The sequence below is a fragment of the Dendropsophus ebraccatus genome, chromosome 2, assembly GCF_027789765.1.
Source record: "Dendropsophus ebraccatus isolate aDenEbr1 chromosome 2, aDenEbr1.pat, whole genome shotgun sequence".
Lineage (NCBI taxonomy): Eukaryota > Metazoa > Chordata > Amphibia > Anura > Hylidae > Dendropsophus > Dendropsophus ebraccatus.
Genome location: NC_091455.1, coordinates 194,194,457 through 194,221,590, shown reverse-complemented (window position 1 = coordinate 194,221,590; position 27,134 = coordinate 194,194,457). Strand labels below are relative to the sequence as shown.

The following is a 27,134-nucleotide window of genomic DNA, read 5'->3' as shown; positions in this document are numbered from 1 at the left end:
TCAACCTCAATGCCTCCTGGGATCTGTAGATCTGTGCCCCAGCTCTTTTGTTTTGAATGGAGCCGCGGCTTGGTGCGTGACCTGCAGCTTCAGTCATTTTCTATGGAGCCACTGGAGAGAGCCAAGTAGAGCACACAGCCCTTCCCGGAGGGATATCCGTCTAATCTTGTGTTTTCACATTCTTAAATGGCTCTTTTTTGCATATTCGTATTTCCCAGGGGGCAATGCACCTAGGATTTCACTGCATTGAGCGCTTTAACCAGCAGCCAACAGTGTTATCTATGGCTGGTTTCCCTGAGATCAGTGATCTGTTTCCCATATGGCTCCATAGAGAATAAATATTGCTGCGGGTCATGCACCGAGCCGTGGCTCCGTTCAAAACAAAGGAGTCGGGGATACAAGCAAGGTTAAATTGGAAAACCCCTTTAAAAAACCATGATACCCAACAGTTCTGTTTACCTTTATCTGTCTGGGAAGTCCAAGGCCACCATACATCTTAAAGGGACCACCAAATTCGTTGGCAGTGGCAGGTTCAGCTGACTTTTTAGTATTGTTCACAGTTCTATGCCTCAGCTTATTATACTTACTCCTATCTCCAGCTTATTCCCTCTAACAAACCTGAGAGCCAACAAACCGGTTACTGTGGGCAGTCTAAGGGCCCTATTCCACCGGACGATTATCGTACGCATGATCTTTGACGATTAACGATCTCAAATGACCGCTATACCACTCTATTCCAAGGGACATCCAAATACATTCATTGGAAATCCCATAGAGAGTGAAGGGAGCGGTGGTTGAGCATGGGCACCGCTGCTCCATTCACCCTCTGTTCTCGTGATGGGTTGGGTTCCCAGCAGTCAGCTGGCTTTCCCCTATACTGTGGGTATGTAATAATATTTAATCCTGGGATATTAGAAATAAAATAATACCATCTCAGTTATGCCAGGAATGACTTTAATGTATCATGCACCGAGCTGGTGGATGACTCCATTGATTTATTTAGGGCCTGAGCTTGTTTGTGGTCAGTATACAGTATATCATCTTACATTATACATATTTCCATGACTCTGACCTCTATTATTTGAGTATGAACTTTAATCCTCCATCATTCATCAGGAAGAGGGGAACTGCACTACTTCTTCTAAAGAATTACACGTGTCTGAAGAACAGCTGAGGAACCTCCATTACTAGAGACCATTAAAGGGAGTCTATATCATGAACTACTCCTTGCACCAGACTCCTTCTCCCCCTGGATTACTACTAGGTTCTGCCTGGGTCGCCGCTAACCATGGATTCCTTCTACCTATTAGAAGCCGATAAAAGAGAAACGGGCAAACACAAGGGATGAAGGAAAAGCCAAACATTAGGGTTGTATGGGCTTCTATCTAACCTCGATATTCTTTACTTTTATTTCCTGCCAAAGATATATACTTTGGGTGACCAATAACAGCCAGTATAGGTTTGGTTTTCTTAAATGTATCCAAATTAAGTCAATTATTTGCATTATTTGCACCTTTTAAATATAAAATGATCAAATGATCAAATTTATCTTCAAACAAAAGGGGACCGCAATGGGGACATCATTTGCCCCATGTTATATTCTTGCAACTACAATCAAGAGTAGCATAGATGGCTCAATGGTAGTTCTTTTTAATGACTTATTATGTTATTTAAGGTTTTGTTTACGCTACTCCCTCAGTGACCAAGCACTTCCTTGAGTATGCTTAATTGCAACACTTCTACTGCACTTTATCTTGGACCCACAAGCTACACAGAGTTCTGACCGATTTTGAAAAGATGTGTCTGGCTTCCTCCTGAACCCCACGTCATCACTAGGTTTGATCAAACATCTGAAAAAGCTAGGTTCGATCGAACTGGACTTAGCCGGACCTTTCGTATTTGATCGCTGATGTCTTCATGGTCCGTGCGGAAGGATGAGACATCCCGGGGACCGCCCAGAATTCCGGAATACAGCCTATTACCTATTACCTCCTTCCGCACGGACCGTGAAGACATCAGCAATCAAATACAGAAGGTCCGGCTAGCTTTTTCAGATGTTTTATCAAGCATAGTCATCACTATCCTCTACCAAATGTTTCTCTCTCTTAGATCCCAACAATTGCCGCCATTATGTTCCACATGGGAGATGGTTCCAGATGAGTGTTGGTGATGTAGGGAAGGAGGTGGAACCATGACTTATATGTGGTGGGCATACCCAATTTTGAAAAAATTTTGGAAAGCCTTTCTATGCTTCATTCAGGAAATCACAGGGACCATAATACCTAACACATCTGAAGCGGTAGACCTCTATCTTCCTGATGGTACATTCCTGCTTCAAGAAGTCCCATCAACCAATACAAGCTGCCAAAACCATCATACCAAATGGTGGAAATCTCCTCAGCCTCCCACCCTGGATGAGTGTTTTACAGAGATCACCCACATTCACCACATGGAAGAGCTCTTGTCTGGTGCTTCGGTTCATTACCTTTAAATCTTCTGATGCCAATAAGACTGCCTCTGTGAACTGATTCTGATCTGGGTGTGTTGCTTGCCACTTTTTATACCCCCATGGTTGATGCCAGCTGTATGCTTCCCCTTCCCTACCTAACAGGAATGCCTGAGGACATACTACTCACTACTCTTATCTTTAGTAATATTGAGCCTGTCACTTTTTCCAGGCCTATCGAGTTAAAAGTTAGTTTGATATACTAACAACATTACCAGGATTATCTCCTTGCTGACTGATGATATATTTGCATGTTCGGGCCTTGAAGCTGTCTGTTATCTGATTAGGTTACCCTCCCGGGTTTCATTATACAGGCTTAACAGTTTCTTCCCTCATGTTCATGTTCCAAGAAATTTATTGCTGCTGTACGTACGGAAGTTATTTTATTTTTTGCTTCTCTTGTAAAAACGAATAAAATTTTAATATGAAAAAAAATAAATAAATGGAATGTTTATGGGTAGGGATGACCGAATTTACTGTAGTAGTGAAGAGCTTCACTAAGCTTGACTTGTCAGCCAGTCATAATAAGAGATCAGTTAAGTAGCAGGGACCAAGCACAGTTGGAAAAGTTTATTTTTATCTTAGTGAATGTAATACCTATATAGAACCATAAGGGGGTAGATAGGGGCTTTTAACCCCCCCCCCCCCCCTTTCATTATTTCAATAACTAGTACCTGTCGCAAAGTCATGCAGACCCAGCATGCGTGAAATCCATTTGCATACGACCATGCTGGGTAGGTACTGAGTGCAACCTGAACCCTATTTCAGTAGGGCTCAGACACAGCACAGACCAGGCGTGGTCATGACCATGGACCCCCGCAACGTCCAGCAGCCGGATAGATTTTGTGCACGATAGGTCTGCATACTTTGTGACAGGTATGCTTTAGGGTGTCTTCACACGTACCGGATCCGGAGTGGATTTCACGCTGCGAGTTTGCAGCGAAACTCGCTACGGATCCTGGTATAGTGAAGTTCTATGCGGTCACACACCGACGATCAGCCTAGCAATGATCTGCTGCCGTTGCACCAGACCACTATCTTTTATAGCTCACTGTCAGTGTGTGTAGTAACAGGAACGAGGAGCAAGCGAGCCATGACTTGACAGGTCGGCGCTCGCTTGCTCCTCTGAATTGGCCCATGTAATAGGGCCTTTAGACATCCTTTGTGCTGTGGTTACTACAACTTTACGTAAAATTGTCGATGCCATGATAAGGAATCTCCGCAGGTAAATGGTTATTAGCTAGAAGTGTAGATGTATTAAAAGGATCTGATGAATTGGAAGTCCCTAAAACGAATCATCCACATTTGCTTTTAATAAATGTACACTTTAACCCTTAGGCGACCCTGGACGTACCCGTACTTCCAGGGCCGCCTCCATGTGTTTAGAGCGGGACCGCACGGCGGCCGCGCTCTGAACCGCCACTCATAGCCCGGGAACGCGGCTATTAGCATGCACGGTCCAATCGCCGTGCCCGCTAATAAAGTAATCAGATGCAGCTGTCAAAGTTGACAACTGCATCCGATTACTTGATGTAGCCGTTCCCTGGTGTCTAGTGGGGTGGATCGCTCCTCCGGGACATTGTTCTGGAGGAGCGATCCACACATCTTACCCCCTCTGGGGTTTGCTCCGTAATGGCGCTGGTCCCGGCTCGGCACTCGATTGCTTCCGACTGCAGCAGCTGGAAGCAATCAATGTGCCTATCTCATTGATCTATGCTGCATATCTATGCAGCATAGATCTGTATGAGAGATCAGTGTACTTATACTAGAATACTAGGAATAACCCTAACCCCAGGGGGGCTTCTAGTATAAGTGTATAAGAAAAAAGAAAAAAGTGTTATTAATAAGAAAAAAACCCTCCCCTAATAAAAGTTTGAATCACCCCCCTTTTCCCATGTTATAACTAAAAATAAACAAATGCCGCGTGCATAATCGCCCAAACTATTAATTAATCACATTCCCAATCTCGCACGGTAAACAGCCTTAGTGCAAAAAAATCCAAAATGCTAAAGATTTTGCATTTTTGGTCGCATCAAATCCAGAAAAATTTTAATAAAAAGCGATCAAAAAGTCGCATATGCGCAATCAAGGTCCCGATAGAAAGTAAACATCATGGCGCAAAAAAAAAATTACACCTGACAGCCCCATAGACCAAAGGATAAAAGCGCTATAAGCCTGGGAATAGAGCGATTTTAAGGAACATATATTTGTTAAAGGTTTGAATTTTTTACAGGCCATCAGATACAAGAAAAGTTATACATGTTATATATAGTCGTAATCGTAACGACTTGAGGAACATGCATAACAAGTCAGTTTTACCCCAGGGCGAACGGCGTAAAAACGAAAAAAAAAAAAAAAATAAATAAAATGCTTTTTTTTTTTTTATTTCACCACACATTTATTTGTTTCTGGTTTTCCAGTATACTTTATGAAAAAATTCAGCCTATCATTGCAAAGTACAATTAGTGGTGCAAAAAATAAGGGCTCATGTGGGTGTCTGGGTGAAAAAATGCAAGTGCTATGGCCTTTTAAGCACAAGGAGGGAAAAACGAAAACGCAAAAATGAAAATTGGCCCCGTCCTCTAAGGGTTAAGGTAATAGACGTTTACCTGTGGAAATTCCTTCTTGTAACAGTGCCAACTAGTGGTCAGTTTTACTTACTTACATACCACCATGACCTGTACGCTATAACAAGGAGCTATCCTCTATGGGGTTTTTTTGCTTTTTCTTTCCGTGTGGTTGGCGTCCATTATATACAATGCACTCTCTTCAGGTCAGGGTAGCCACTTAGAACACAAAATGCTGTCACTAACCAGATAATACTGGACAATGTTAGTCTGTACCGAGAACCAGCTATGGAAGCAGAGGGTCCTTCCTAGGACATCTTCTACATAGCAGGATATAATAATGCAATTTCCCAGCACACCCTGCTCAGGGCAGGCTTTAGTGGTAAATATAACATAGTAGCCATAAAGCCCTTGAAATGTGAGTATGAACAGGTTAAAAAAAAAGCTAATTACACAGCACGCACAATAGTTGGAGAAAACATCAAAATCAATGTCAGAATACATTACTATTAGTGAAATAGTAGTAGATGCTTGGAACATCTAACTTTCAGCAGGTGCCATTGGTAAATCCTCAAAAAGTAAATGTAAGCATGCCTGGGGGTAGAATAAAAAATTTTATATATATATATATATATATATATATATATATATATATATATATATATACACACACACACACACACACACACACAGAATGTAGGGCCTTTTTCTGCTACCATCTACCTTACTGCCACATGGTGGCGCTGTTCACCATCTAGTGATATCTATATGTATATGAATATCATATATAGTTTTTCTTGCTTTGGAAACAGTAATTGCTCCAACTTTCTCTCTTTTGAAATTGTACAAGTGTCCAGTTATCAAGGTTTCATATGCAGAGAAGATTATACATGTACAAAGCTGTCTGACAGAAACAGAGGGTTGTCTATTTTAGATCATACAGTTTATTACACGGAAATCCCCACCCTCCACTAGTAGACGCTGTTTTATCGCCATATCTGTTCCTTCACGCCGGAGATGTTGGTTTTCCAGTGGAGCATCCACCCTGTCCATGGATGGAAGAAAGGCTGGTACCTATTGGTATCTCTTCTCCTCTGTGTATTCAGTGATCACCTAAGAGAAAAGGATCAGCAGGGGCTCAGCTGTCATAAGGCAATGTTGGAGTCTATTGTTTTAAAAACTATATTCTTTATCCCTTATTTGCTAGAATTTGCTATTTAGTCTCAAAAGCATATTTAAACAGAAGCTAAATCTGGATAATCTTTTTAACGTGTCACAAAATTTTCTTTTACTTATTAGAATGACAAAAAAAGTAAAAATGTTTTTATTGTAATCTCTATTTTCAGACTAATTTTTTTTAATTTTACTTTTTCTACATTGTTATGGGGGCTGCCATCTCGCCTGGGCTGTTCTTAACAGCACTTAATGACATGCTTTACAGCAAGCCTCATGGACATAGAAGACAATGAATGTGAAACATTGCTGATCGCACTGTGACCTTTGAAGAGGGCATTCCACAGGTAGCTGCTATTGTCTCCTCTATCTACTGGCGTCACATGTTGCTGCGATGCTCAACAGATCACTTTACAGCAATCTTCTCCTATAGTGATAAGTGATAGTGATCTAGTGACAAAAAAATTAGGAATAAGGTCACCAAAAATTCAAAAAAAATGTTTAAACAAACAAAAACATTTAAACAATTTTTAGAGAAAAAAACTTTTCTCTCTAGGTCTTCCAGTACTTATCAGCTACTGTATGTCCTGCAGGAAGTGGTGTATTCTATCCCGTCTGACGCAGTGCTTTCTGCTGCCACCTCTGTCCATGTCAGGAACTTTCCAGAGCAGTAGGAAATGACCATAGAAAACCTTCAGACAGTTCCTGACATGGACAGAGGTGGCAGCAGACAGTATTGTCAGACTGAAAAGAATACACCACTTCCTGCACAGCATACAACAGATAAGTAATGGACGGCCTTTTAAATAGAAGTAAATTACAAATAAATATAATTTTTTTGTAATAAGTTAATCTTGGGGATGATACGGGTCTGAAAACTGGTAAAGAAGGTAGGAGGAAGATATTAAGGTTATTGTTTATAGCGCGTTTGATGATTACTCATAAAGCGCCGGCCACTTCCAATAAAGAAATGTAGGAAGGCTGCGTAAGAAAAATCGAGGGATTTTCTAGGTGATAGTAATGATTGAGTCAGTGATTAGGGCTCTAAAAAAATAAAATAAATAAAAAATATATATTGTATATAGGTTTTGTATTTATTCTTTTTTTTATGTTTTTCTTCTCCACCCCACGGCGGAGGGAGGGGGGGGAGAACATATTTTCCATATATCCAGACCAAGATACCATGATTAAGGAGCAGTTGGTTTGAAACGCGTCGCCAATTTTATGAATTTGCTATAATAAAATATATGAATTTAAAAAAATAAAATATAAAATAACAGTTAATCTGAAAGAAAGATTTTTGCCAGAGTACCACTTTAAGACCATGTTGAAATACAGATTTGGCACCTAAAATGCTCATACATCTCATGTTTGGTTGTATCCCCCAAACCTCTTGACACTTATCACACATTGTTGGTCTAGGGCAGGGATGGGGAACCTAGGGCATCAGATGCAGGGACAACTAGACTTGGGGTAGTCAGATCACTGGAATAATAGTTGACGCACCGCCAGTTTTGTATTCTGAATAATGGAACCAATGCATGATTCTTACTAGGAATCAGCCAAGTTATCTCAGCACACCAACCACTCTAGATATCAGATTGAGCAGAAATATATACCCTTTAAATGACAGGCTTGAATGGAAAAGTGAATGCACACATGGTGCAGCTGTTATCCTAGCACAATACCTATACATAATAAAGAAGACCACGCTGAAATCTAAAACCACAAGGAGTCAGTGAATAGATTTTATGTATTTTAATATTTCCTTAATTTAGTGGGAGCTTTTCTTTCCTTCCATTTAAGAAACAAGTGCAGAACATTGAAATTGACAATGAACTTAGAGCAGAAATTAATACAGAGAAAAGGAAAACAAAAAAAAAAAAAAAAAAAAAGAAAGAAAAAGAAACATCACCACACATTTTCGTTTGTCAACATGTAATGCCCTGGGTTTATTTTTTTTGTGAGAAATCATTCACAATGTATTTCCAGGTGGGATTAAAAACCTCAAGGATAACGTATGCCATTGGACTGGGCATTCAGACTTGGGTACTGACAAAGCATTAGTAGTCTGTAAAGTACCATGCTCTTCACAGAAGAGAGCTCATATTTCCAAAGGAAGGCACCCGATAAGTTGTGGTTCTGGCCTGCAGCCTTCTGGAGAAAAATTCGGAAAAAAAAAAAAAAAGCTGGCTGTTATAGAAACTGGAATGATGATACACGTACAGCAATTACTGCATTCTTCTCCCTTATATCCTTTTGTTTTCTTAAGAACAAGTAAAGAATGAAGTCTTTAACAATTACACAATAAAAAAATACAATTTTTTAAAGTGTTTTTTTTTCTATTTTTTTTCTTAAAAAAAGGGGCGGACAACATAAAAAAAAAAACTCCAGTTGAATGGACTCCATTTGCATACTTGATTTAACACTTTTTTGGTGTAGGAGGAGATGGGGCATAAAGGGGGGGAGGAGGGATTTGTTTGTAAAGCAGCAACAAAACCTTAGTGCCTGAAGTACCAGAAACCACCCACATGACGTACAGGTGAATGGGGAAAGGGAAGATTCAAGAGACTTCATTATTATCTTGTCACTTCTGATATTAGAACAGGAAGATCCCCATTAGTACATTCCCCATTGTTAAAAAATGATGCCTTTTTTTTCTTTAAGATTCTGTATGTATGTCACCATTTCTTCACATGATACAGAGAACTCAGGGACCCGGTGGGGAACCAAGTTATGTTATACCATTTACAAAATACCAAGGAGTCCACAGCTACCTAACACATTTACTACAGCACAGGAACCAATGAAGGTACAGTGTACAAAAAACTGTAAACACGGCACAATAAATAGATAAAACAGCAGGTTCCGCACCATGCACATGATGTGATGACACTTCTCATCTCTATACAATCTCACACTCTTACTTTGTTGCAGTTTTTGTTTTCCCAAATTTTTTTTACCCTCCCCAGTGCAAAGCATCACAAATGAACAGTTCTGTATTCAAGTAACATATATACAAGGGTATTACAAATATGCAGTACTGTACAGATAATTGCTGTATTCATAATTTACAGATGTTTTATTCTTTCCTATTAACAGTACGAAAAAAAGAAAAGAAAAAAGCAGGAGAGATGTGCATTGCTGTTGAGTCCCCACAGCTGCCGAGGAAACGCAGTGTGCTGCTTCCCGTCATCCCTTGCATTCATAATGCTACTGATGCATAGCACCTAAACAAGTTCCCAAGGCTGCAGTCCCATTCCTGCAGAAACTACGTCACTTCCATAGCTACTGTGTTGTCTGCTATACTGTTCAATGCTGGCTTTTCTGTTTCATGGTTTTCCCTGTAAAATAAAATAAAAGTAGTTAATAAACCTGTATTTTTATTTATTACTTTTTATTTATTAATTTTTATTTTTTACTATTTTTTAGCATAAAAACCTGTTGCAAACAATAGGTCTTTCCTAATGACATGTTCCCTTTAAAGGGAATCTGTCAGCTCCCGGGCACTACCTGTGCTGTAGCTGGCAGCTCCCCAGTGAGCATGGTGCCCTTTCGGTAATTTTCTGTGCAGCGGATTATGTACAATCTTATGTCACAGAGCATTTGTTTGTGCCACACTTGACATGCATCCTCCTCCCTCTTCATGAATAATCAATGCTGCCCGGCCTCCTGCTCGCTCAGCTGTCAGCTGATTGCAGATCAGTCCTCTGTAAGCAGTTTATGTCTGAAAGAATCTCTCCTCCCTAATGTGTTGGAGCTGTAGCCTAGGGGTAACTCACCTGTCTGGAGACCAGACAGCAGTTCATTCTCTGGTTCAAATTCCCTGATGGAAATTAAATAGATGTCTTTTTTTTTTCTCATTATTGTATCATTAAGGCTACAAACACACTTGCCGAATCCGCAGCGAGTCATCTCGCTGTGTATTTGCAGCGAGACTCGCTGCGGATCCCGGCCCTATTCTTTCAATGGCAGACAAAATCGCAGCAGAGATGTACATCCCTGCTGAGATTTAGCCTACAGCCCGCCCCATTAACCCCCCGGCCGCCGGAGATTATACATTACCGGGTCCCCGCTCCTGCTTGCTTCGGAGCAGGAGCTGGGACCCGGTAATGTATAGCCTGGCCGCCCCCCCTGCTGCCCCGATCGCCCCCTCAGCAGCATTGATCACCCCCCGCAGCCCCCGGCCGCACGATATCCCCCAGCCCCACGATCCCCCGCAGCCCCACAATATCCCCCAGCCCCGGCCGCATCAATGTCCCCCAGCCCTGGCCGCACGATCGCCCCCCGGAGCACTGACCACTCGGCGATTGTGCGGCCGGTGCTGTGGGGACATCGTGCGGTCGGGGGCGATCAGTGCTGCCGAGTGGGCGATCGGGGCAGCAGGGGTGCGGCCGGGCTATACATTACCGGGTCCCCGCTCCTGCCCCGAAGCAAGCAGGAGCGGGGACCCGGTAATGTATAATCTCCGGCGGCCAGGGGGGTTAATTGGGCGGGCTGCAAACATAATCGCAGCAGGGATGTACATCTCTGCTGCGATTTTGTCTGCCATTGAAAGAATAGGGCCGGGATCCGCAGCGAGTCTCGCTGCAAATATGCAGAGAGATGACTCGCTGCGGATCCGGCAAGTGTGTTTGTAGCCTAAGGGTATGTTCACACAGTATTTTTGCTCAGTATTTTGTTCAGTATTTTGCAACCAAAACCAGGAGTGGATTGAGAACACAGAAAGGCTATGTTCTCACACTGTTGAAATTGAGCAGATGGCCGTCATTTAATGGCAAATATCAGACGTTTTTTTTAAAAAAAAAAAAATAAGAAAAAAGAAAAAGAAAAACAGTAATTATTTGCCATTAAATGACAACTATCCACTCAATTTCAACAGTGTGTGAACATAGCCGTTCAGTGTTTTCAATCCACTTCTGGTTTTGGTTGCAAAATACTGAGCAAAAATACTGTGTGTGAACATAGCCTTAAAAATGATACAATAATGAGGGAAAAAAAAAAAAAAGACATTGATTTAATTTTCATCAGGGGATTCGAACCAGAGAATGACCTGCTGTCAGGTCTCTAGACAAGTGAGTTACCCCTAGACCATAGCCCCAACACATTACAGAGGAAAGATTCTTTCAGACAAACTGCCTACAGAGGACTGATCTGCAATCTGACAGCTGAGCGAGCAGGAGGCCGGGCAGCATTGATTATTCATGAAGAGGGATGAGGATGCATGAGAAGTGTGGCACGAACAACTGCTCTGTGACAGTAGGAGACATAAGATTGTACATAATCCGCTGCACGGAAAATTACCAAAAAGGCACCATGCTTACTGGGGGACCGCCAGCTACAGCACACTATCACCACCTTAGGTAGTGCCCGGGAGCTGACGGATTCCCTTTAAAGTGTACCTACCTTCCGAACACACTTCTGACACATAAGAATTTTGGGTTGGTTGTGCGGATGCAATAAGATTTTGAGGAGGGCACAGAACTCAGCTGAGCAATTTTGCCCCTTAGCTGTAGTGACTAGTGGGGTAGCACTACCTGAACCATCAATCCAAACATCTTACATTTATCTATGACATGTCAGAGGTTTCTAGAATAAATATCACAACTCCTAGTTTAAGAATAAAGAAATAACTGCAAAAGGATCACAATAAAAAGGATTGGTCTTGATCAGTATATTAATTGCTAAGAAAATAATGGTGCAGAGTAGGGGGTCGTTCACACGTTCCTGTGCACAGCGTCCATAATTATGGACCTTGCACCGACCCCATGCGTGAATGACCCCTTACTCTTTAGGATTACCCATACTCAGAGGATATCCATATTCAAAGGGCTATCCAGGATTAGAAAAAGAAAAACACAGCTACTTTCTTGAAAACACAGCACCACTCCAGTCCTCAGGATGAATGTACTATTGCAATTCAGCTCGAATCACCTAAAAGGAACTGAACTACAAAACTCAAGCCCAAACCAGATAAGAATGACACCGTCTCTGAAAGAAAGAAGCCATGTTTTTCTAAGCCTGGTAACCCCTTTAAAAGGGAGACTAATCTATCCTGCTATGTGTGTTTACCTTCCTCCTCAGCGCTGGTCCTGCGTCGTTAGTATAGGTAAAGTCCGCTCTGGAGCACTGCCAGGTCATCCAGCCCACCCCTTCTAATGATAATCAATGGAGGGGGCGGGCCAGACGACGCGACAGTGCTCCTAAGGGTGCCCCAACTAACAGCGTGGGACCGAAGATGAGAAGGTAAGACATACCTTCCTCCTCAGCATTTACGGCGCTATAGGGGGCTGTGAGCAGGTTACATTAGTCTTACCTGCTGATAGTTCCCCTTTAATACTATTTTTATGATACGCACCAGTTTTTCTACACTGCATAGCAATTGTCAAATTGTTTTACAGTGCACAACTTTTACAAATATATAAAAAGGTCTTATGGTACGAAACGTACAACATTTTTTATATATATATATATATATATATATATATATATATATATATATATATATATATATATATACATATATATATATATATATTATATAAAAAATGTGTGTATACACAGGTGTAGCTCAGTAAACTTGATTTTTCATTGCAAAATACTGCATACGCTCATTAGAAATCCAGTAGACATCACACTAGATCTTAGTTACAGATCCATATTTCATGAAAGAAAACTGCAACATACGTCTATTCAAAAATTAAGGCTTTGAGGTCTTGCGACAGAGGCAGCACTCTTCTCTTATGATGGAGAAGAAAAACAAAATTGACATAAATTGGGACAAAGTCTATAAATCATATGAACAAACATGCAGAAGGCTGATTATTTGCTGGTTAGTGTCCAGCGATTCTCACCTTGGTACTCCATCCACAGAAGATGCTGCTGGAATCTTGGGTACCTGACAATTCGCTGCTGCTGCGGCAGCAAGCTTTAAGGCAGATGGGGGAACAGCACTTAAAGTCCTGGGTAAATGGCGTGCATTGAGGGTGTTTATAGAGTTTACAGTGGCAACGGAGGAGGGTACAGTTAATCGGATGTTATTCCCAATCAGGACCTGAGTTGTTGCAGAATTGGCAGCAGTTACTTGGTGACTCAGAGTGCTGTGGGAACTAGCAGTCTGTGTTATATTGGAAGGCTGTAGCAAGGCTGAACCAGTTGATGATGTTGATGATGAACTTGTATGTAGGAGTGCTGCAGGCGTATTACTACTGAGGTGTAAGCCCTTGTATACTCCTGTTAAGAAAAAAGACAAACAACGTAAGCAATGGGACAAATGTGATACAATACAAACACACTCTACAGACAGACTTCAGTAGTGATGTCATACCTGAGGCTTGAAGAATGCCATTCACGCCAATTCCAAGGACAACGTCATCCTTCATTTTGATGGCCATCAGCTGTTCAGATGTTACCAGAGCTGTAGCAGCAAACTGAGCACTGGCAGAGTCTAACGTCTTTGCAACAAAACCCTGATAGGGAGAAGAAACAAACAATTAATATCTTAACATTTCACAAAAGAGAAAACAAAACTGATGTTATACATACGAAAGGGATTGATAAAAATAAGGACTTCAAAATAAGTGAAACTTTTACTATATGGGATTGGTGAGAACTACAGGTACCTCATACTATGATGTTTTTTCAAACACTTTGTCTTGCCAATTCCCCATTCATCCTGGGCCTGTTTGGTACTTTAAAAAGTAGATTTGTAAATGGTTTTCACTCATATTTCTATTAATTGGAAAAGAATTCCTTTAAATTCTCCTCAACATTAGCTCTGTGCACATTTTGCATAAACACTAGAGATGAGCAAACCGGGTTCGGGTTCGAGTCGATCCGAACCCGATCGTTTAGCATTTGATTAGCAGTGGCTGCTGAACTTGGATAAAGCTCTGAGGTTGTCTGTAAAACGTGGATACAGCCAATGACTATATCCATGTTTTCCACATAGCCTTAGGGCTTTATCCATTTTCAGCAGCCACCGCTAATCAAATGCCGAAAGTTCGGGTTCGGATCGACTCGAGCATGCTCCAGGTTCGCTCATCTCTAATAAACACTACTTTTCTGCAACAAATGTAAAAGACAATATTTAAGCAGCCCCCACTTCTACCTATCTTCATGTGTGTTGAATGATGCATCATCACTAAGCATAGCATATTGTTTTATCAAGTAGTGGCTTCCAACATTTTTTTTCTTTTCTTATTTAAAAAGGGAATTGGGGCTCTGTATCAGAAAAATGGATCTCTAAGCACTAAATGTGTACTAAAATGCTGGACCTGCGAAGAAAACAAATGAGGTTCACACAGTTGTGTTAAACGGGCATAAAATGCCTAGATTTTACAACATGTCTAATCGCAATTCTGCAACCTTAGGATATGTGCACACTACGGATTCCCGCCATTTCACCTGCTGTGGATTCCGCAGCTCGCCCCCGCTGGTCCCATAGGCTTCATTCTATTGTTTGTCAAATTCCTCTTTCCGCCCGAAGAATGAGCGGGTTCATTCTTCGGGTGGACGTCGGAATCTGGCAAACCATAGAACGAAGCCTATGGGACTAGCAGAGATGCGTGTGTCCACGAGCTGCGAAATCCGCAGCAGGTGATCTGCTAGGATTCTATAATCCGCACATACCCTTAAGAGGAACAAGGTTATATATAATACCAGGGCACTGGATGGATATGAATGAATATGGCAATACTGCATCGTGTATGTCAGCAGATACTGAACACAAAACCTGCTACAGGACAACTGTACATCCTCTTGAGTCTAATATATTAAGGAGGACATTATCGAGTGCAGGCTTCAGTATAAAAGAACAGGAAAAGCCTGCATTAAAATTACCCCTAAATATTGCGTTGGACTAGTATGAACACTAAGGAAGAGTTCGAGTGGGTGCCATCTAAGTCCTCATCTAACTTTTTTCTTTCAAAGAAGTGTTTTTTTTTTTAAATTACATTTTCTTCTTAGAGTACAAAAAGGTGGCCTTTAGGACTGCCAATATTAAAAGGGGTAGCGCAGCGCTAAGAAATTATTCACAAAACAACACACATTACAAAGTTATACAACTTTGTAATGTATGTTATGTATGTGAATGGCCCCCTTCCAGTGTTCCCCGACCCCCGCCCGTGTACCCGAAAGTGTAGTGCAGTATACATACCTGATCCGTGTCGACCGACCCTGTCAAAGACGTCATCTTCGGGAGGCCGGCCGACCCGCTCCTGCCGGCCCCCCTCTGCCGCGTCAACAGCTGCTCAGTCAATCACGGCTGAGCACAGTTATGACGCTGCAGAGGGGGGCAGGCATGAGGTACGGCAGGAGCGGGTCGGCCAGCCTCTCGAAGATGACGTCTTTGACGGGGTCGGTCGACACGGATCAGGTATGTATACTGCACTACACTTCCGGGTACATGTGCGGGGGTCGGGGAACACGGGAAGGGGGCCATTCACATACATAACATACATTACAAAGTTGTATAACTCGGTAATGTGTGTTATTTTGTGAATAATTTCATAGCGCCGCACTACCCCTTTAAATGATTCTCAGTGGAACCAATGGAAACATATCTACTAAAGAGGGATTTAAGTATTAATCTACATGACCTATTTAGTGCACGAGTTGTATACATCGTATGGATTACGCCATACTGAATAACTCAGGTACTCAAGTATTTTTTTTAATTCTCATTTTTATTGGCTACAGTCTAAGGGTGTGCTCGCGTGCCTCTGCTCAAAGAATTGACATGTCAATTCATTGAGCAGAGGCGTGCAAGCCCTTCCATAGACACACAATTTGAGACTGAGGCAGGCGGAATTCCGCCACTTTTGCTCCATGTGAACCGGCCCTTACAGATTTTCTTTTGGGACGCATGCATATTTGCCATGAAACACGACCCCAAGAACTGCCATGGCACTTAATTTTACATCCATAACAATTACAGACATAAAATTAAAAACTGCATGGTAACAGTTGTTAGCAGTGCACCATTACCTGTGAAGTGTTGGCAGATGAGTTATTTGCCTGCTGTTGATGTATTTGAGCAAGTTGCTGTTTCTGCATTAGTGCGAGTTGTTGTTGATGTTGCTGGTATTGTTCGGCTGTAATTGCTGCAAAGAAGATTAGTATGCATTAGAGTATGACTACAAGATTGGTTTAGTTATTCTTTCCCCCCTCTGAAAAAGGTAGAACCTGTAGCCTATATGACCTTTAGAAAATCTGGATATGGAACATCTGTCAATCCTTGTAAAGCCTAGTATTCAATGTGGCATTATACACATGAAAATAAAAAGTAGCTTACCTCTTGATACTGTTTGCTTAGCATCTCAATTTTAGAATTCTTAACAGACAGATACGACAAGATCATTCTGTACTACTTAGAAGAAGCTGTATGGATGGCATTATCGCAGCATTTTACATGGACATGAAAGTAAGTGATCCTTTTATAGTCAATAAATTGGATCCCAGCAGAAGGAAGTAAGAAAACCTTTCCCATAGTCTATTAGGCCTGTAAGACTGTCTAGGGGCAACAAAAAAAGAAAAAAAGAAAAAAGAAAAAAAAAAAAAAAAAGGAAAAAAGGTCATTTTGGATTGTTTCCCTGAGATTAGCCATGGCTGGAATGCAATAAGCAGGTGGATGAAGGAATCTAACACCTTTGCAGTTTATGGGTACAGAATGCAGAAGCTATACATATACTTGTGTACAGTAACCTAAAAAATGTACTTTTTTTCAAAACAACTGGTTTCAGAACATAATATAGATTCGTAAGCTACTTCTATATGAGTCTTCCAGTACTTATCAGCTGCTGTTTGTCCTGCAGGAAGTGGTGCATTTTTTCCAGTCTGACACAGTGCTCTCTGCTGCCACCTCTGTCCATATCAGGAACTGTCCAGACCATTAGCCAATCCCCATAAAAACCTCTTCTGCTCTGGACATTTCCTGACATGGATAGAGGTGGAAGACAGGAAAAAATACACCACTTCCTGCAGGACATACAGCAGCTGAAGTATTGGAAGGCTTGAGATTTTTATATAGACATAATTTACAAATCTGTATAACTTTCTGAAACCAGTTGATGTAAAAACTTTTTTCCTTCGGAGTACCCATTTCACTATTTTTTTTTCTACAGAGGGAAGGTAGCAAGCTTGCAGCAACTTTATATATTTGGAAGTGGTGGGCTGAGCAGAAGATAGCAGGTTGTCAGTCAATATGTAACAATGCCCTCTTTAAGCTAAGCTCCCATCATACTTTGTTAATGTTACATCATCTTCTCGTTAAAGTTAAATTAATAATAGGAAAATTGTCCGACTCCAAATCCAAGTGTCATCTAGTTTAATTTACACTGGACTTTTATCCACTCTTATTACAGGGAAATAGTGTATCAGTTCCTCATGCTTTTAAAATGCTATAGACAACTTTGTAAACACTGTCTACATACTTTATGAATAAATAATGTGAGCGATTTTCTAGACAGAATTTATTTCCAGTTTTCTACCCTTCCTTTATATTGGTTTCGAGCCTCGGCAACTCCTTTACATTACCAGCTATCCTGAGGTTTCTGACATAAATGCAACAGTACTCTGGCTCTTTCAGAACTCAGTTGTGTCTTTCACTTGGGCCCTATTCCACCAGATGATTATCGTTCAACCGTTCGAATCTAAACGATAATCGTTCGTTTGAATAGCAGTTAACGATTAACGACCGAACGAGAAATCGTTGATCGCTTTATAAGACCTGGACCTTTTTTTTATCGTTGCTCGTTCGCATTAAATAAGACATCGTTCGCAATAGATACGAACGCAATAGCGAAGAAAAACTATCGCAATTACGATCATAAGTAACGATTATCGTTCCATGGAAATGAGTGAACGTTTTCAGGTCTTTCGCAATAGCTGTCGTTTGAGATCGTTAACGATTATGCAAACGATAATCGTCTGGTGGAATAGGGCCCTTAGACTTTTCATATAATTTTTATTAGTTTAAACTATTGAGCAGCAGTTACAGGGGAAAATCATCCATTTTTTTCTTTGTATAAAATGTATAGGAAAGCACACATGGTAATGAATGGTGGAATGGATGGGAAAAATCACACAGGCTATGTATAAATGAACAGGAAGATAATATAAATAAACTTCAGACACAAGGACATGATGCCTTTTGTGCCCAACCACAAGGCCACAGGTATGACAATGAGACTAACACCTAAAAAGAAACCAAAACCCTATAGTTAGATCCCACTGCGCAGAAGTCATAATCCTGTGAGGATTATGCATGACACAGTGTATGCAATGGCTGAGAAATAGTTCCCGCTCTGGCATTTCACTAGGTTAACACAAGTCAGTCACTGGCCCAGTAAATAGGTCTAAGGTCCCAGGCACAGAATCCAGCTATATGCTTTGTTTTTAGATGGTAGTCTTATTGTCATACCTGTAGCCTTGTTGTTCTTGTCTCTGAAGCTTATTTATATTTTATTCAAGTGTATGTGGAAGTGCTGTAATTTATAGCATGAAGCAGCGATCTTGTAGACAATTTATTCCCAGGTTTTTTTTTTTTATTGTCAGCAACTCCTTTACGTTACCAGCTATCCCGCTGTTTGTTTTGTTTTAAGCTAATGAACAGGAGAATTCTGGATACAAAGATCACATATTCAACTGGTAATACCAGAAGGTATATGTCCACAAAAGTTTCCATCTAAGAGCTTCACACTAAATATTATGCAGATGGAAATGTAGAGGTTTTTATTTTAGAAAATCACTGACACATGTAAACATTTGTTCCCCATGTCAAAGACAGTCTTTAGCAACTATTTTTTTTTTTTTTTTTTTAGAACCCTTTAAACCCATCTTTACTTCAGCCATTCCATAGGAAATCTCACTGTTCCCTTCTAGATGATATATTCTAATCATGTGGTGGACATGCTGGTCCATGCCTGGTTATAGTATGTGGATCAAAGCTGTCTTGAAACTCTGAAATGCCATGCACCAGTTGACAGATTATTCTGAACGAGCATAGCTAGGGTTAAATGTAGCCAACAATCTTGAATATGGATATTACTATACATACTAAGGTTATGTTCACACACAGTATTTTTCAACGAAAACCAGGAGTGGCTTGAAAACACAGAAAGGCTATGGTCACACACTGTTGAAATTTTGTGGATGGCCGCCATTTAATGACAAATAGTCATTATAAAATGGCCATTGTTTTCAAATAAGGGCCGTTATTTGCCGTTAAATGAGGGACATCCACTTATTTTCAACAGTGTGAACATAGCCTGCCTGTGTTTTCAAGCCACTAATGGTTTTCGTTTAAAAATACTGACCAAAATACGGTGTATGAACATAGCGTAATGTTGTCAGGATTTATTGGCCACTACCTGGAAGACAGTCCATGTGGCTTTACTCCAATAGTTATTACATTACATAGTAACCAATCAGAGCTCAGCTCTCATTTTATCAATGCAAATTGAGAGAAGTTGTGATTAGTTTCTATGGGTAAATAAGAGTTTTGGGCTCACAAACAGATTAATCTAGACCAATGTTCTAAAAATCGGACAGTCCCAAGTCAATGTTCACATTTAAAACTATGTCATAATTAGATCCAACACACACATCGCCGCCAGAGCGCCATTCTTGTGATACAGAGCTTAGAATCTCTACCCCACCCAGTAAAAGCCTTCTGTACACTGTATGGGTATTATTGAGTTCAGTATGCAGTAAGCTCAGAGGTTCCAAAACTTTTTGATGGCATTCCCATTTTATAAACCAACTATACACTGCTATACACTATACACTGTTGAATCACTTTATGAAATGACCTGGGGGCGGGGCCTATGTGCCCATGACGTCATGAAGGGGTAGGGCCAATGGTGGCGCTTCACGGCAACAGTGCCAATTAGCCCTGCCCACAGCGCCACCACTGGCCACCCTTAGCACAATGTGCAGTTGATAAAAGCTCTCTATTTACTTGAATAAGCACCATGAAGTATGATATAAAATAAGGTATGAAAACTGCTCAATTTACCCATGACACCCGTGTAGAGAAGTCAGAATGCAAAAAGGGGGTGACAGTGTCACATAATATTATTAATAATAATGCCATAGCCTGAGCAATAGCAACAATTTTCTCAAGATAGGGTCTATAGTTTCAAGAAAAAATGGAAAAAACTACCCATTTATCTAGAACAGGCTGGTAATCCTAGCCATCTGTTTTAGTGTACATGAAAAGACCAAACATAAATGTAAATTAGCCCAGCAACAACGAATGCCCAACTGAAAGAAATTGGCATAAGGGAACTTTAAAGGGCTGAAGGGCTCTACCGCTTCAGACAAAATATGAAATTAATTTGATTATGCAGAATTCCATTTTGATGCCCCCTGCAAGTATTCTAGTAATGCACTTCCATAGCCTTTGAGTCTAGTAGACCAAAAATCCCAGTGCAATTTGGACACATGGGGGGAGATTTATCAAACATGGTGTGAAGTGAAACTGGCTCAGTTGCTGCTAGCAACCAATCAGATTCCACCTCTCATTTTCCAAAGAGTCTGAGGAATGAAAGGTGGAATCTGATTGGTTGCTAGGGGCAACTGAGACAGTTTCACTTTACCCCATGTTTGATAAATCTCCCCCATGGTACGTAACATGCAGTACAAACATTAAGGGTATGTTCACACAGAGTAAAACAGGTAGAATTCTGCGACGGGGGTTCTGCCTCAGTGTGTCAATGGGACGCCGCGCGTGCTTTCACTCAAAAATATCACGTCAATTTTTTCAGCGGAGGCACCCAGGATGTCCCATTGGCCCACTGAGGCAAGCGGGGTTCCTGAGCGGAGTCTGTCTGTTTTACTCTGTGTGAACGGGCCCTAAAGTGTCAGGCCTATAGCAAAGGGCATTTCTTTATACTAGGCAAGAAAATGCCACTTAAGGATAAGACTACACACAAGCCACATACATTCCAACTCTTCATATTTATATTTATAAATAGGATTAATATTTATTAAATCCTCAGCATCACATCTGCATTGGATTAATTATGCGTGAACATATACTTTAAAGAATATTTACCAGCACGGCTATCCTATGCAGCCAGCACAATACAATATATATGAATCTAAGACAGCACACAGGCTCGGGACTTAGAATTGTTGCTATTGGACTGGTGTCCAAAATCAAAATCAAAGAAACAATACTTTGCTCACCAATTCTCTCAAGCTCCAATGCAAATTTTTCCCCTGGCTGTCTTGGTTCAGTAGGCTCCAGTAACAAGTTAGAGGATACCTGTCACCCCCCGTGCCGGGGTGACAGGCTCCCGACCCCCTGTTAGATCCCCGTATACATACCTAATCGCGCCGGGTCCCACTTCCTGATGCGGTCGGGTCACGGAGATTTCAGCTCCAGAAGCCCGGCGCGCGCTCACAGGAGAGTCCGATGCCCATAGAGAATGACGGAGCATCGAACTCCCCATTCATTCTCTATGAGCGTCGGACTCTGCTGTGTGCGCGCGCCGGGCTTCGGGAGCTGAAATCTCCGTGACCTGACCGGATCAGGAAGTGGGACCCGTCGCGATTAGGTAAGTATAGGGGGATCTAGCAGGGGGTCAGGAGCCTGTCACCACGGCACGGGGGGGGTGACAGGTCCTCTTTAACAAGTAACCAATGGAGTCATTTACTGTCTGAACTAGTGAAGTGTTATCACCACTAGAATCTGATTTGCTGAAGCTGGACAAAGACTTTTAGGGAATTCTCCTCACAGGAGTGACAGGGACGTGGTAAGGCATGTATTCCTACTTTTGCTAATTTACACTACTTTCCTACCAACAATCATTTTCCCTGTTAGTACAGCAACATCTACACAATTTGCACACTGCACACAATTCTGTGTAATAAAATTGCTGCATCAAAGTATATATTTTAATAATGCCTACATTAATAAAATATGAAAAAGACAAGGCCAAACCATAACCTCCTATGCTACAAGTAAAACGAATACGACACTAGGTGTCCTATTTTGTACCAGACATATGGCAGATTTAGATCTAAAACCATTGTATAAGTCCCTACAAGGCCAACACGCACAATGACATTCATCCCTGGGATGGTATTTCCATGTAAACAGTTAATGAAGACGACAGACCACGTACCTAAGTGTGCTGAACCACTGCTACTTTTATTTGATGTCGAGGTACTGCAAGTCTGGGTCCCAGGTTGTGCTGTGCCTGTTCGTGTTATACCTTTGTGAAACGTTCTACAGGAAAAGTCAACAATGTCACTGTCATGTAGGGATGTTGTCCGAGGCCTAAAATGGCGCCACCTACATGATTTTATATTGACTAATATCTGGCTGAGGTCTTTAGAGAAACATTTATCCGAGGTATTCGTTTCTGAGGTATTGGCAAATAAGTTGATTGAAGTGTGTTCTGGAGAGGAAAGCATGTCAACATCCAATTGACGAAAAGCACTGTTGTAGTCAGAATGCGCTCTGTCAAGAAGTACCCTGAAAATGACAATAAAAAAAAAAAACAATGAATACTTAATGCTTTTTATGGTAGCCTACATAAAGTCTACTGTTACATATGTTGTGTTTAAACCATTATCAGCCATAGGATTACTAAAAAGATCGATATATATCTACAACTACAAAACTCCACAGAAACTCACCTTCCTCCACGCCCAACCCGTCTTCGTGCAAATCCAATGCACTTGCGCGGAACAGTGAGGGTAGTGAGGCAGTATCTATAGCGAATGTCTCCTAATCCTCCTTGCTCTGGACTACACCATGGCCAGTTGCCAGTTTGGTCCAAATGTGGCTAAAAATGTCAAGATAAAGAAAAAAAAAAAAAAAGGTTAGGCCAAAATAAAAGTTTTAGCAAAAGTAAAATACAAAAGGTCTCGATACTCACAGCATAGTACTGACAGCCAGCTTTCCTACGGAAAGCAAAGGGACCATCTGGATCATTCTCTTCCTCAGCTTCTGATGAACCAGACATGACCTAAAACCACAAAAGGCAGGAATGTTAAACGGAAGTCTGGTAAGAAGATAGACTGTAAATTCAGCCCTTTGACCTTCTAAATTTATACACAACGTCTACATTTATTGACAAAGTTACAGCATATTTAATGTGTTGGGCACAGTAAAGATTTACTAGTAGTATTAAAGGAATTTTTTCCCAAACTGATGGCCATGTTGGGTTTCTGCAGCTCAGCTATCATTCCATTCAATGGGGCCAAAGCTGCAGTAACCTGGCAAACACAGCTACTAACAGAGTGAACAAGGCAGTTTGCTTCTGACTTCATTGGCAGTACATTTGGGCACAGCAGCTCTAGAAACAGCTAATCACTGGGGTTACCATGTGTCAGACCCCACTGATCAGATCTGGATAGACTATCAATGATAAAGTCAAGCAACCCCCTTAAAATAGATATTCCCAAGATCAAACGTTATGCCCTAACCACAAGAAAAACATCTAACAAGCGCTGTTCTGGGACCACCACCAATTCAGAGAAGGAAAGTCAATTGTGCCCTAAATGAATGGAGCAGTAAAACGACCACCTATACATTTGTTCTCCCCTACCCAGTGAAACAAGGAATAACCCCACTAACCATTAACTTAGATGTGACTAAAATACAGCAAATCAAGAATACGATTAGAGATAAGCAAATTTACAGTGCAAATGAAGCAAATCGCTCCAATAGCTGGGCAATCTGCTTATCAGCCAGCTGCCTTTCAAGTCCATGCCACTTCGCCCCAGGTCCCTGGAAAAGCTGGATCCAGTACTGGGAGAAGTTTGCAAGGACAGGATCCAGCTTTTCCAGGCACCCCAAATGGAGCGGCATGGACTTCCAAAGCAACAGGCTAATAAGAAGATTGCCGAGCTAACAAGACAATTTGCGTAGTTTGTACTGTAAATTTGCTCATCTCTAGTTACAATCTGTTGTAGAGTCTATAACTGGAGACAAGTGAATTTACAGTAAGTTTCTGCCCAAACTGGAGACAAGACTTATGCTGTTATTGCCACTCATTTTTCAGAACCACCAAACAAAAAGTGCTTTAAAACCCAAAATAAAATAGTATTTCGTGTTTGTGATGAAATGACATACCTGTGAGAGGGGCTCATCATCAGAGCTTGGAAAGTCATACTGATTCAGATCTTTAGCATTGAACACTGGCAGTGCAGCAGGGCTTGTCTGTTGAGCAGCAGGGGATGAGGGCAAGACTTTGGGCTTCTTCTCATATTTACGTTTCGGTCGTACAACATCAGATTTCTCTGGCTACAAGTCATTAAGGGAAACAAAAAAAATCAGTAGTTAAACATGCAAACAATAGTAACATAAGCCTTAGACATAAAAACTTTAGAACCCGGTTAAAAGGTTCCAGTAACTCCCCCCCCCCCCCCCTCCTACTCCCAATTTTACAGTGGTTACAGCCGGCCACATTTTAATAAAAAATAAAAAGTCCTTAATGTATTGTACACTCTAGATCACACTTACCTTGTTAATCTTAATTTCTATTGTATCCTGATGTTTAAACGGACTAGAAATAGGGATGATAGGGATGGCATAGGTGGGCTTCAATGGCTGACGTTGTGCCATTACCTCTGACACGATCTCTCCATTATAGTCACCTAGGTTATACCTGCATCAAAACATAAAATTATTAATTATATTGATATGAAAGGTGTGAAGTATATCGCCTCATTAGATAAAATTTTAAAACTTATCACCGACATGCACCAGACTACGTTGTTTTTAACTTTACAGATTATGTCAAACTGTAATTAATAGAATATATATGTGTGTGTGTTTTTTTTTTTTTTTGTTTGTTTTTTTAAAAGCATGGCATACAGCAGGTTTTTTTTTTTGGGGGGGGGGGGGGGGGGGGGGGAATTTTCCCCGCAGAGATGTGTATGATAAAATCAAACGCTTTAAGGCTGCGTTCACAATACGTATATTTTAGTCAGTATATGTATATTTCAGTCAGTATTGAAACTAAAACCAGGAGTGGATTAAAAACACAGAAAGGCTCTGTTCACACAATGTTCAAATTGAGTGGACGGCGCCATTTAATGGCAAATATTTGCTGTTATTTTAGAACAACGGCTGTTATATTGAAATCATGGCCGTTATTTACTGTTATGTGGCGGCCATCCACTCAATTTCAACATTGTGTGAACAGATCCTTTCTGTGTTTTTAATCCACTCCTGGTTTTGGTTGCAATACTGACTGAAATATACTGACTGAAATATACGTAGTGTGAACGCAGCCTAAGTTTGTAACCTGTTTTTTTGCCATTCACTATATATACACACACACACACACACACACACACACACACACACACACACACACACACATTGAACTGAACAAAGACCCATACACTTTAGAAGTGTCTTTGAACACTTAAGAAGCCAACAAAATATTTGCTTTTAAATAATTCTACTAATTTCTATTTGTATTGGCTATTTGCCTCCCAGCTTAACTCCATATTTGTACAGGCATATCTATAGTCCAACTACAACTAGATTTAGAAATTTAGATTTAGATTTAGAAATCATAAAAATTCCAAAATATAAACCTTTTCTCCATTATTTCCAGTGTTAGATGTAGTAATTCACGCTTGCTTTTTTCCCGTCGTTTAATCATTTCCAGTATCGTCACAGCTCGGCTGAGGTCGCGACGTAACTTTAGCATTTTCTCATATGAAGCTTCATCATTCTTTCGGTTCTGTGGAAACAGAAATAAAATATTCAGTACACTCCAACATAAACTTGCAAAAATGCAAAGGCTAAAATCACACATTCGTATAAGGTCCGTATGCTGGTTGTATATCCCAGACTTTTCTAACGGGACTCCATGCATCATAATTTATTATGATGCAGTGAACGATCCTGAACGGCTACAAGAGCACGCCGCTGAATTGACACGCCTGCTAAATATACAGACACTAGACAAACTCAATGCACCCCATTGAAGTGAATGAGATCAAGAATATTCCTTTGGATCTGTTGGTGTCCGATGCCTAACAAATACTTATTATTGCAGGTGAAAATCCAATCCAGGTTAGAGCTTATTCCCACGTTCCATGAAACACCGAATGTAACGACAGGTAAGCGATATAGTCAACTCTATCCCTGCCTGGCATAATGTATTAATATGATGCCGGGAGCTGGGAAAGTGTTTAAATCTTTGCGGCACGCTAATGAAACAGCCGCGCTGCTCTGTTGTTACAGTGCTGTTAAGACAAACTCTATACCTGCCCAGCGTCATGTATTAATAAGATGCCGGGAGCGGGGAAAAGAGTCCACTACATAACTTACCCATCCGTAGTTTGAGTTTCACTTAACGTGGGAATAAGCCCTTCGATATGTCCCTATTAGCAGAAGTATAAAAGGTCTCCAAAAATAAGCATATCTTTGTCGCACACCAGCAATATGCTGCTAAAATTAAAGAAAATAATAAGGAATAACTTCTTTAATAAACAGTATTTTACCTAAGACAAGGACGACTTATGCTGATATCTTCTATATAAACATAGATTACAATGCGCTCAACTAAAGCTTGGATCATGGGATTGGTTACAAAATCACTACAATGAGTAACAATCTGAAATTTTACTTACTTTCCGTGTCTGCATCTTCTCCGTACGTCTTCTGAAAGCTACGTAAGGATCACTGGTGCTGGAGCCATCCCGCTTCTCCTGTTTCACTGCTGGTATAAGGGAGGAGCCACGAGAGTTTTTCCTTTTCTTGATCCAATAATCGTAAACCTCAGTGATCAATTCATCGTCTTCTTTCAGCAACAGCTTGGCCTCTTGGAGATTAACTGGCTAGAGTAAAGAAAACATCAACTTTATAGACAAAGATCTGAAATTTAAGTTTATTCCTGAAAAAGTCAAAC

At 40.9% G+C, this 27,134-nt stretch overlaps 1 protein-coding gene and 1 long non-coding RNA gene across 4 annotated transcripts in view; one reads left to right on the top strand and one right to left on the bottom strand.

Annotated features, from left to right (window-relative positions):
- LOC138783810 (uncharacterized) overlaps positions 1-9,616 on the top strand; it is a 118,134-nt gene extending 108,518 nt beyond the window's left edge. The window contains exons 2-3 of the long non-coding RNA XR_011361757.1: positions 6,493-6,593; positions 9,349-9,616. This is a non-coding gene — a long non-coding RNA (uncharacterized lncRNA). The remainder of the gene's footprint in view (positions 1-6,492; positions 6,594-9,348) is intronic.
- Positions 8,006-27,134, bottom strand: part of EPC1 (enhancer of polycomb homolog 1) — a 62,624-nt gene continuing 43,495 nt past the window's right edge. For all 3 annotated transcript variants that reach the window (XM_069958979.1, XM_069958978.1, XM_069958977.1), the window contains 11 exons: positions 26,857-27,063; positions 25,813-25,961; positions 24,728-24,872; positions 24,338-24,508; positions 23,139-23,228; positions 22,897-23,045; positions 22,380-22,732; positions 16,234-16,349; positions 13,574-13,715; positions 13,101-13,479; positions 8,006-9,590 (listed from right to left, as the gene is read on the bottom strand). In XM_069958979.1, the coding sequence (XP_069815080.1) occupies positions 9,518-9,590; positions 13,101-13,479; positions 13,574-13,715; positions 16,234-16,349; positions 22,380-22,732; positions 22,897-23,045; positions 23,139-23,228; positions 24,338-24,508; positions 24,728-24,872; positions 25,813-25,961; positions 26,857-27,063 (1,974 nt within the window). In that variant the 3' untranslated portion in view covers positions 8,006-9,517. The remainder of the gene's footprint in view (positions 9,591-13,100; positions 13,480-13,573; positions 13,716-16,233; positions 16,350-22,379; positions 22,733-22,896; positions 23,046-23,138; positions 23,229-24,337; positions 24,509-24,727; positions 24,873-25,812; positions 25,962-26,856; positions 27,064-27,134) is intronic.